The sequence below is a fragment of the Molossus molossus genome, unplaced genomic scaffold (genome assembly GCF_014108415.1).
Source record: "Molossus molossus isolate mMolMol1 unplaced genomic scaffold, mMolMol1.p scaffold_m16_p_5, whole genome shotgun sequence".
Lineage (NCBI taxonomy): Eukaryota > Metazoa > Chordata > Mammalia > Chiroptera > Molossidae > Molossus > Molossus molossus.
Genome location: NW_023425388.1, coordinates 84012383 through 84024086, shown reverse-complemented (window position 1 = coordinate 84024086; position 11704 = coordinate 84012383). Strand labels below are relative to the sequence as shown.

General features: G+C 47.6%; 1 protein-coding gene across 14 annotated transcripts in view; it reads right to left on the bottom strand.

Moving 5' to 3' along the window:
- Positions 1-11704, bottom strand: part of ST3GAL6 (ST3 beta-galactoside alpha-2,3-sialyltransferase 6) — a 62754-nt gene that overhangs the window by 6702 nt on the left and 44348 nt on the right. For 12 of the 14 annotated variants that reach the window (XM_036243475.1, XM_036243474.1, XM_036243481.1 and 9 more), the window contains one exon: positions 2433-2528. In XM_036243475.1, the coding sequence (XP_036099368.1) occupies positions 2433-2528 (96 nt within the window). Of the gene's footprint in view, positions 1-2432; positions 2529-6121; positions 6494-10331; positions 10354-11704 lie in introns of those variants that run through there. The other 2 variants (XM_036243484.1, XM_036243483.1) reach the window with 2 other exon arrangements.

The window sequence follows — 11704 nt, the reverse complement described above, 5'->3', positions numbered from 1 at the left end:
ATTATGCTGTGTAACAAAGTAACAACATACAATTGCTGTGTTATATCTAACCACAACCAAATGAGTGTCTATTGCTAGAGTGAACTCAAGAACCACAGAGGATCTGCAGAGGATATGCTCAAAGCCAAGGCTAGACATGCACTATGTATGCACACCCCATGAAGACATGCTATTAAGAGGACTGCTTTATTTCCAAAACAGTGCACCCTAGGAGAATGAATACGATTTTACCCTTTGCTACTGACTCTGTAATCAGAAGACAGTTTTAACACCTGAAGTGACTTTCATACTGTGCTACTGACTCTGTAATCAGAAGACAGTTTTAACACCTGAAGTGACTTTCATACTGTGCCTGTGGCATTTTCCCACAATGGCCTGCTGTAGTTCTAGGTGATCAGATGTTAGACAATTAGAGGTAAAGAAATTTGTGTTTCAGAATTGTTTTGTGGGTAACTTTTCACACTTCCTCAAAATGGACAAGAAACAGAGAAGAAGGTGGTACCACTTGCAGAAACCCTCAGCAGTGTGTAACTCAGCAAAACCCTAGGCACAGCTGGGTCATTCCAATGCACTGCCCCCTCCCACCCCTGTGGGAAGCGTTCCCACTCTTCAAAAGACTATCCGTAGCCATCCCAACACACCCAAACTTATCTCAGATGCTGACCTTCCATCATCCTTTCAAGGAGGACACAGAAATGTCCTCATCCTCCCCACCCCAATCTATGGGAATCTTGGCAGCAGTCACCACAACCCCAGCTGTCCTTTCCGTCGTGAGTGATCAGCACCACCTGTGCCTCGGACCTCATTCCCCTCTTTACCACACCAGTCACTCCAGTGTGCTCAGAACCTGCTGCCTTCATAAAAGAAAACACCACAGAAAACCCTCCTTTGAATCCATAACCATCTCCAGCTGCTATTTCATTTCTCAGCTTCACAGCAAAATTCCTCAAGAGTTGCCTCTACTGGTTCCTCCACTTTCTCACCTGTCATGCTGTCCTCCCCATGTCGTGCCTCCAAGCCAGCTTTGTCAAGTGTGTGAATGAAACTGAGGTTGCCAGTCCAGGGTGAACTCTGTCTCTACCTTGCATGACCTCTCACCAGCATTGGACACGGCCCCTCCCTCTGTCTTAAAACACTGTTCTCTTGGCTTCTGTGATCACCTTCTCCTGACTCTTCCTACCTCACTGGTGGATCTTCTCCATCGCTTTTATCACTTTTTTTTTTTCCTCTGTGCAACCTCTTAACTGTTGAATACTCGAAGGCTCAGGCCTGGATCCTCTTCTCTCGCCCCCCCGCTCCCCGGGAAGTCTCATCCACTCCGTGGTTTAAATACAGCTTATAGGCTTATCAACACCTGAACCTGTTTATCCAGCTGCCTGGGGACTTGCCCACTACCAACCTAATAAGCACCTCAAGCCTAACATGCTCACACAGAAACCTTGATTCTTCTCCAAACCTGCTCCTACTCTGGTCTTTCCTAACTCGATAAATGGCACCGCTATCCAGCCAGTCTCTTAGGGTGAAACCTAGGAGGAGTGATCCCTGGTTCCTTTATTCCCATCTCTGCTCACCTCTAATACATGAACAAATCCTGATAACACCACCTCTAGAACATTCTCCATCTGTCCCCGCTCCTCCTCTGCCACAGGCCTGAGCACAGCAACCTAACTGGCCTCCTGTCCACCCTTGTCCATCACCTTCCGCAGCCAGGTTCTTTTTGAGATAACCAGAGCAAATGGCTTTCTCGCTTACACATCTTCAAACATTTCCTGTCGTACTTGAAGTAAAATCCAAGCTCTGGTCCTAGTTTACAAAGTCGAATCCCAGCTGACACAGCCTGCTCCTTGCCCACCTCTCAGCTGGCCGTCGCACCCTCCCCCAGCCTGCTGCCCTTCCTCTTTGCTGGGTTTCTTGCTACTTCTCAAACCCGGGACACATCCTGCTGAGGACCTGCGATTGACATTCTCTCTGCCTGCTTGGCTTTCCACTCGTCTTCATGTGGCATCACTTGTTTGCTTAGTCCAGCTTAGATGTCCCCTCCTCAAAGAGGCCATCCATCCTAAAGGAGCCACGTGGTCATTCTCTATCATATATTTTCACTTGTATGTACATTTATTACATTTCTTTATGTCATTACTGTTGTCTTCACCTCATTGGAATGTAAGCTCCACAGAGAACAAGAGCTTAGTTTATTGACTGTTATATCCCCTGTGGCTAGACCTGCCTGGCAGATTAAGGGGGCCTAGTAAACATGTGCTAAATGAATGACCTGAAATCTCGGTTTACTCTAGCCAACAACTGAGAGATAAGGTTGTGTAATGTATTTAAAAATATCGAAACAACTCTTCTTCCTTTTAAAACACAGCTGTACTAAAGTAGGAAACTGCATTCTTTTGAAACAAGTCCAGTTTAGCAAATAAGAATATATTTACCTTATTATTACATCATAGGAGTCGATTCTTTTTCCTAATGTTTTATTCTTCAAAACTCCTCCATTACCAACCACCACGCACTTTTTACATGGCACACTGTTGGGCAAACAGACGAGGGAGAGATTCAGCCATCTATGACAGAACTGAGGGATTCCAAGAACCCAGGTAGCCACACCCTCAGAAACCCACAGCCAAATTTTACTCCTTGTATAAGCAGAAAAAGAACCGCGACTTACAGATCTAAGGATGTATTAGAAAGATACATGATTTGAGAATAACATTCCATGGGAAATGTATCATCATTAGCAATTATTAACTCTTATCAGCCACACACATTTCCTCACTGGATTCTCATACCACCCTCTGAGATAAGGAAGCCTGACAGTTCCATTTCACAAATGAAGAAAGAGGTTCAGGAAACTGTTACATAACATTTCAAAGTCCTACTCCAAAGAGAGGGAACTTTGGAGAACATTTGGATCCAGATCTCTGAATCATGAAAACCCCCTTCGACACAGGGTTCTGCATGCTGATACTGATATAGTGTGTCTTACGTTACCTGTGTACACATTTTTGCCAGCATTGCCCATTCCCCCGAGATTCTAGCTCTGTTTACTGCTGTGGCTCGTGAGTGTGGAGACAGACGGATCAGGTCGGTCGGAGCGGTGCAACTTTCTTGTACCTGCCTGTGCTCACTTCAATTCCTAAAGCATGTACTGGTCCTTGGAGCTTAACCAATACAAACTAAAAATTTACTGTGTTCCTGGAAAAGGGCTTTAAAGTAAGACACCAAGTGGGACTTCCTGTTACTGGCTGGAATCATCAGGGACCATGGGATCGTGTACATTAGTCTCGGCAAACACAGCCGGCCCATCAGTCTCCTGGCTCAGCTCCCACCACCACCCAGCCAGACTTGGAGAACTGATAAAACAGATGGTGTCTTTCTCTTCTAGGGGAAAAAACTCCAGAGAGGAAGGCCATTGAGTCTACCCTCATGACGTAGAAACATAAAGAAAAACTTTCCTCTAAGAACCAGGAAATTAGCAGACCAGATGCACTCGAGACTGTAAGGCCCTTAGGAAATCCACGAGTAACAAAACCGCACAAATGCTGTGGTGTGTTTGAACACAGAGTGCAGAAATACAGAAACCACTGGAAAGAGCCCAGTGGCTTGGTTGGAGCGTCGTCCCCTACACCAAAAGGTTGTGGGTTCAACTCCTGGTCAGGGCACATACCTCGGTTGTGGGCTTGTTCCCTGGTCGGGTGCACATGGGAAGCAACTGACCCATGTGGTGTTTCTCTCTCACACTGATGTTTCTCTCCCCCCTAGCCCCCACTAAAACCAGAAAAACACATATCCTTGGGTGAGGATATTTTTAAAAAATATTTTTAAAAAGAAAAGCGCCAAGCAGTGGCCCTGACAGGTTAGGAAGAGACAATGTACACATTCCTATGTGTATAAGTTCACCTTTTTGACTTAGACTTTGTAGCTCATCTACTTGATGTTTTTAACACTAAACATTTTAAGAATGCTTTATTACATGTTTTGAGACTCTCGGCTCCCCAAATTAAAGTCATGTCCAAATTATTGTCTACTTTGTAACAAAAACAAGACGGTCCCAAGCCCCGGGTCTGGCGGGAGGGCTGGGGCACTCCAAAGGCCCTCCTGGGGACGCCCGGCACACCCCACCAGGGACGTGCCACTGTGTGTTCCAGAGATGTGTATTTTTATTTTACTTTATTTTATTTATTTTTTTTATCCTCACCCGAGGACATTTTCCATTTTTTGTTCAGATAGAGTGGGAGGGAAGGAGAGAGAGAAACATCGACGTGAAAGGGACACATCGAGTGGTTGCCACCTGCACGACCCAACCAGCGCCGGGGACAAACTGCAACCGAGGTACATGCCCTTAGTGGGAACTGAACCTGGGTCTCTCTGGACCACAGGCCGCCATTCTAACCGCTGACCCAAACCAGCCAGGGCAAGAGATGTGTATTTTTAAAAACCTGTTTGTCTTTAACTGTGAAAGTAACATCTCTAGATGCTCCTATATGCAAGCTGGACATTAATTCCGGGAAGGCGACCATCTGCAGCCAGGCGGAGCGTGGCAGACGGTCGGAACCCCTCCCTCTCCAGGCAGACTGCCATCCTCCTCGATCCACCGGACAGTGCTCTGTAGCAGGGGGCAACACACAGCTTATGTGCCCTTTCCTTCCATAACCTCGGGGTCATCTTAATACACAGTTAGAGGCTGAGGTTGAAGCGGGCTCCACCCCATGGAGTGCTGAGCAGACTGAGCAGTGGGGAGGAAGAGGCTGGGAATGGACAGGATTGAAATGACAGATACCTTCAAGGGGTGAAGGAGGAATGTCTAGAATTATGGCAGCAATGCTAACCCTGTCCTTTCAACGGCGGCTGGAGGCCACTTCCCTGTCGAGGGACATGGCAGCCCTGCCCAAAGGTCGGCTACAGGACAGGACGACAGCCTCCATCCTGGCTTGACCCCAGGCTGCCTGACTCCACCACCAAACATGCCTAGGTAGGGCCAGGAGCACAGGCCCCGCCATGCCTCAGGGTGATTATCCTGGAGTCTCCACAAAGGACTTCTGACCCACAAACCTAATCTCTGAAGTTGATGCCGGTAAGAGGTTAACTCAGCTCAGTTCCAGACGCAGCCAGTTACATAATCACTGCAGCACTGAGCTGACCGGCTGAACCTCAGTGTCCACAGAAGTCTCCTCAGTGTCACCCGTGTCAAGCCCTGGAGCCTGTGTGGGCAAAACAGCCACATGGAATAAACTGCCGTCTGTCACACGAATACACCCACCCCTGGTCCCCACGCAAGCTCGAGGCCCTGCACCTCCTCTCGCAGACCCAACACCACACCGTCCAGCTGAGGCAGAACGGGGGGAGGAGGGCTGCGAGCAGATCTCTGCCATGGGAGCCCCAAGGATTAGCTACGGAAAGAGGGGTGCTCCTTGCACCCAGCCTCTCCAGCCTCCTCCTCATGGTCCCAGCAGGTTCAAGGACCTGGGAAAAATGGGAAAATTTACCAACACTGCCTCCCTCAAGGGAGCTCCAATACCAAAGATGCTTCCAGTTCCGGTCACCACTCAGACATTTCACTTTGTGCACTTCACTGTCAGCTCTGTAGGGGCCAATGGAAGGGGAGGAGGCCCTTTGCCATAGGAAAAACGTCTCTGAAAGGCGATCTCGTCAATGACATCTCAGTTTTCCACCTCGAAAGGCATATTGCAAAGACCCACACATTTTCCTGGGGATCATACATAACACTAGAAACAGTTTGGAGGCATCCCTAGGACTAGTCTTTGGCAATATTATCTTTTTATTTATTTTTTAATTGATTTGAGAGGAAAAGGGTGGGGAGGGAGAGAGAGAAAATGAGAGCAAGAGAGAGAGAGAAACATCCATCAGTTGCCTCCTGTACAACCAGGTATGTACCCCTGACCTAGGTATGTGCCCTGGCTGGGAATCAAAGCCATAACCTTTTGCTGTGCAGGATGACGCTCCAACCAACAGAGCCACCGGCCGGGACTGGTAATATCACCTGATCTGCAGCTAGTGTTCACAGTGCCGCCGTGCCCGGGGAATAAGTGGCAGTACAGTACATGGTCCACACTCCTTGTAAGCCTCTGCTTCCCTCTGTGCCCAGCAAGCACCCACATACCACTAACGGAGTGATTCACCCTCTCCTGGGTTTCATCCACCAGGTCCAGGCTCCTGGCTTTCCCTGCCTCCTTAGGTGTGAAACAGTAACTTCCAGTGTCCTTTGGGTGACCATGTAACTTCATATTTAAGTAACACAACCTTCATGCACAAATAGCTGCCGTGAATGGTGAGTCTCTAGGGGTGAGAATGGCATCATGTATAGCTCTGTCTTCTCCAATCTAAAATGCCGATTCCCCGGCTGTGCCTTTTAGAAATCGCTTTGTTACAGGAAGTGCAGTGGTCATTTTCCGACTTTGAGTCTGAAGAAGCAGGTACCTGTTCCTTCCCCCACCTGGACATGGGTGGGGACATGCACATGCCCCAGACTGCTCATCTGGAAAACAAAATTATTTCAGGTGCCTGGACCTGTTCATGGAAAATCTGGAAAGCTGCAAAAACTGGTGTGAAAAAGATTACACTCCCACAGGTAAGGCCAATCGCAATAGTCACTACCTTGTGCAGAGGGAAACATCAGCACCATCAGTATAGAGAAGGTGAACTTGAATTGCCCATTTCATGCGATCTGTGGTCTTCCTTTCTGTATGCTTTCTGACTTTCATTGTTCCCTTCAGCAGCATCACAGGCATTCATATACATCGCTCTGTGTTCAACAGTCTCTGGCAGATCCCACTGGTAACACTGCGCACTGCCAATACCCCTGTGTCTTGCGAGCAGAGAGCCCTGCTTTTGCAAGCCTAACAATGGTGATGACATTCCTCTGCCAAGGGTTGGTTTAGTGGTGGGCATGTGCCCCATCCATGGGCAATCAAATACAGGAAAGTCTATTACATGCTCTGGAAAAGACTGCACTCCCGGCAAGAGAATGGTTTGAGCAGAATCCTTTCTTTTTCTCTGCCTTCCTTCCTGCTCAGATGTCAACAGGTGACATCAGGTTAGAGCAGCAGCTGTCACCTTGCAACTAATAGGGAAAATCAAAGCGCGCCAGAGATGAAGCCACTCATTCAATCTCATGAACACAGCTGCACTGCACAGAGGTGCAGGTTGTACACAGCCCGCTGTAGGGTGCAGCATCCAGGTAGCTACATGTATGAAGTGGTACTCCCTGGAGCTGTGCAATCCATTCTGTGCAGCCATCAACAGCCCACCCAACTGGGGGAACCATGGGCCTGCAGACCCAGCAACCACCCACCTGTACGACATTGGAGATAAAGGTCTGCTTCCTTTACACCACGTTTAACCAGGAAGACTGTTACCTGCAGCCCTAGGTTCCCAGAACACTGTGCAAGGGACTGAAGGTGGAGACCTAACTGCCAGTTCTGCTGCCCTATTCAGCACCTCTGGGACCTTGGCCCAGTGACCTCACCTTTCACCCCAGTTTGCCCTTTCATGAATCACTAGGTCTTTAATGTTATTCTGTGTTTCATGGGACTGTTTTCTCCAGCACGTGTGCCAGGGTGTCTGTAGCTCTGCCAACAGCTGACTGCGGTTGTTGCTACAAAACAGGTAGTGGCTGCTCCTGGCTCAGCACCTATGACTCACTCTGTTGCTAGAGAATCACAGCTCCCCCGGCCCTCAAGCTCCCCTCCCGGCTGAAAATGCTGCCATGGAAAGAAACCCGGCAAACTGCAGGGTGTCCAAAGTCTGATGCAGACATGGATACCTCTAACAAATCCTGGCTCTTTTATTATTATCATTATCATCATCATTATTATTATTAATTTAATCCACACCCAAGGATATTTTCCTATTTAACCCCAGAAAGAATGGGAGGGAGAGAGGGTGAGGGAGAGAAAGGGAGAGGGAAACACTGATGTGAGAGAGACACATGGACTGGATGCCTCCCACAAGACCCCAACCAGGGCCGGAGATGAACCGCAACCGAGGTACGTGCCCTTGGCCGGAATCAAACCCACGACTCACTGGTCTGCAGGCCGATGCTCTATCACTGAGCCAAACCAGCCAGGGCCTGGCTCTTTTTAATATTTACAGAGCTGCCCTGGCCGGTTTGGCTCAGCAGTTAGAGCGTCGGCCTGTGGTCCAGAGAGACCCGGGTTCGGTTCCCGCTAAGGGCACGTACCTCGGTTGCAGTTTGTCCCTGGCCCTGGTTGGGTCGTGCGGGTGGCAGCCACTCGATGTGTCCCTTTCACGTCCATGTTTCTCTCTTCCTCTCTCTCCCTCCCACTCTATCTAAACAAAAGTGGAAAAATGTCCTCGGGTGAGGATAAAAAAATATATATATATTTACAGAGCTGCTGTCGAAATCTTTTTAAGTTGTCCACAAGGCCATGTGCCCACCCTGGCTGACTACCGATCTACCAGGTTCTGCGGATGCTGACATAACGGATTCGGCCTGGGTGAGAACCTTGGCAGCTTTCGCAAGTCCCCACCCGTTTAGTTCAGGTGCTTCCCTCGGGTGAGATGTTCGTGTCTAGTTACTCTGTAACCAGGACTCAAGCAGCCTCCACGGGACCTGGCACACTTTCAGGAGGTGATGCTGGCAGTTGGGGGCGGGGAGCTCGTTCATGCCTTTTAAGTGGGAGCTGAGAGTCTGTGACTCAGGGTGGCTGCTGCTGTGTTGCGGGAGAAGGTGCTCCCATCAGGAGAAAGCCGCAGTCCTGGGGACCAGGGTACAAGCTGATGCTAAGGAGCTCCATGAGAGCTGGGAGGACTCAGGCCTTGCAACAGGGGCACATTTTAAGAACGGCTTTTCTGTGATGCAATTCCCTTAAAGTATCCCCAATCTTCAATGGAGTTTTTAAAAATTGTTAGAGAGAGGGGGAGAGAGAGAAGAAGAGAGAGAGTGATGCGAGACTGAAACATCAAGTGGCTGCCTCCCGCACACCCCCGGGAAATGTGTTCTGACCGAGGACCTAACCGGCAACCCCTCAGTGTACCAGCCGACACCCAACCAGCTGAACCACACCGGCCAGGGCTTTCGTGGTTTGTCAAGCACGGCCACCCTGTGCGAGCTGTGCTTCAGAGAACAGAGAGGGACCCGAAGCCTGGGCAGTGTGCGCAGCAGCAGGAGCGAGAGAAAATGTCAGGCGAACTGGAGCTGTATCACTCCCGATGACGCGTCCGGGCACGGCCTCGTGGCGCCTCCAAACAACGCACTACTGAGGCTAGAAAGGAAGTGGGGGCACCTCGACCACCGCCCTCTTTCTTGTTTAAAGCTTTTTTTCATTGAAATATAATTCACATGCCATAAAATTCATCATTGTAACTAATAAAATTCAGTGGGTTTTAGCATATTCACAAAGTCGTGCAACAATTGCCGCTACCAAATTCAGAACAGTCACTGCCCCTCAAGGGGACCCCACAGCCATACAGCAGGTGCTCACCTCGGGCAAACGCTCATCGACTCTGTCTGCAGATTTGTCTTTTCTGGCTGTTTCGCAAAAATGGCACCGTATGCTGTGTGGTCTTCTGTGACTGGCTTCTTTTCTTTAGCATAACATTTTGGAGATTTATTTGGGTCATAGCACATATCAGCACTTCCTTCCTTTTTATGACTAATGTGCCATTACCTGGGTATACATTTATTTATCTGTTCTGCAGTTGTTGGGCATTTGCGGTTATTATGAATAACGCTCCTTTGAACATTGGAGTATATGTTTTGCGTTGTCATTTGCCTTCCATTTAAGCTATTTGGAAATTATTATAGACTCACAGAAAGTTGCAAAATAGTGCTAAGTCCTGCACACCCCTCGCCAGTTTCCCTGGTTACACTGACTTAACTATTCCCCATTAAAATTGGCACTGGTATAATGTGCAGAGATAGTTCCACCCCCTCCTTCACATGAAACCAAGGTTCAGAAACTCGAAACCTGCCCAAGGTCGCAGAGCACTTAGTGCTCTTTCACAAGTGCCTCTATTCAGATGGCTCATGCTCACCCTCCTCCTGACCCTCACCCACTACCATAAAACCACCTGGTTTTCAAAATATCTTTTTCTAGCAGGTTTGTTATCAGCCTCTGCAGCCAAAGTCCTGGTCTAAGAGCTAGTCTTGAGTATTTCCATGAAAGGAGGAAAATGAAAAGAAAAAAAAAAGCAAAACTAAAAAAAAAAGATTGCTCTAATAGTTGTTTTTAAATGGTTTAATTTTTGGAACTACCTAGAGGTTGTTGTAATACAACACTGTGAATAAACTAAATGCCACTGAATTTTGTTCACTTTAAATAGTTCATTTTATGTTATGTAAATTTTACCTCAATTAAAAATACGGTTTGTCAACATTTCTGTGAGACTCGTTTTCCTTCCCATGCTCAGTCGGATCAGCTGACCTCCAGAGGCAGCGGGCCAACTGGCGCATTGCCTACGTGTGATCTTATCTTCAGGGTAAGAGCTGAGGAAACAAAGCCTGTTCTTCTGCAGTATCTGTTCAGGGAACAATCTATCAGACCAGGCCATCTTTAAGAGGAGAAAAAAGAAATCTATTCAACATATAGTGTTTTAAATGAACTTACACGTGTACTCTGGAGATGTTTTCATTTAACCCTGGTTAAAAATGGTTTGAGGCTAAGGATGAAAGCATAAGCTATATTAAGTAATGGGGACAACTGAATCCTAAAAAAAAAAAAATGACCTAAAGAATTCACAATTCCAGAATTCTCTTCCTCTTCCAAGGATGCTCAGGTTAAGCCAGTCAAGTGCGGAGTCTTTTCTGTCTTTTCTCTGTTTATTGCAATGTGAAGGGGTTGGGATAGGGTTATCACTAGAGAGCAGTGGGCTCCGGAAGCCTCTTACCTCAGACTTCCACATCACCTTTCTGGACCTCAGTTTTCTTGTCTTTATTTATTTATTTATCTTATCCTCACCCTACGACTTTTTTTTTTTTTTTGCATTTATCTTCAGATAGAGTGGGAGGGAGGGAGGGAGAAAGAGAGAGAGAAACATCAATGTCAGAGAGACATATCACTAGTTGCCCCACACACAACCCCAACTGGGGCCTGGGATAAACTGCAACCGAGGTACATGTCCTTAGCGGGAACCGAACCCTGGTCTCTCTGGTCCGTGGGCTGACACTGCTGAGCCAAACCGGCCAGAGCAATTTTCTCATCTTTAAAATGAGGGGGTTGGACTAGATGATCTCCATTCATCCTGCCTCTGACCACCTCTATGACTTCACCCCTTTCCTTTTGGGTCTGGCTCACTCCACAGAGCACATCAGGGACAGGTTAGAGAATTAGGATTCTTTAGGGAAACAAGTCATACCCCAACCTGCTGAGCCAGTGCTTGGGAGAGACATGTAGAAAGAATATACAGGGACAAGCCCGAGATTTCACACTCTGTTACACACACACACCAAAAAGAGAAATAAAATAATAAAATAAAATGGATAATGCACATGTCCTTTTATATGGTATCATCTTTCAGAGAGAAATATTAGGGGGAAAGACAATTTTCTATAATGTGAATGCTTTTCTAACAGATGTGATTTTGAGAAGGAGGCAAATTATCATCATTGTTACCAGGTGACAAAACACTGAAAAAAAACACAGATGTGGTTTTGGTTTTGTTTGTTGTTGGGGATTCTTTTTTGTTTATTTTTGGGGTGGGGATCGGGGAGTGTTTACGGAAG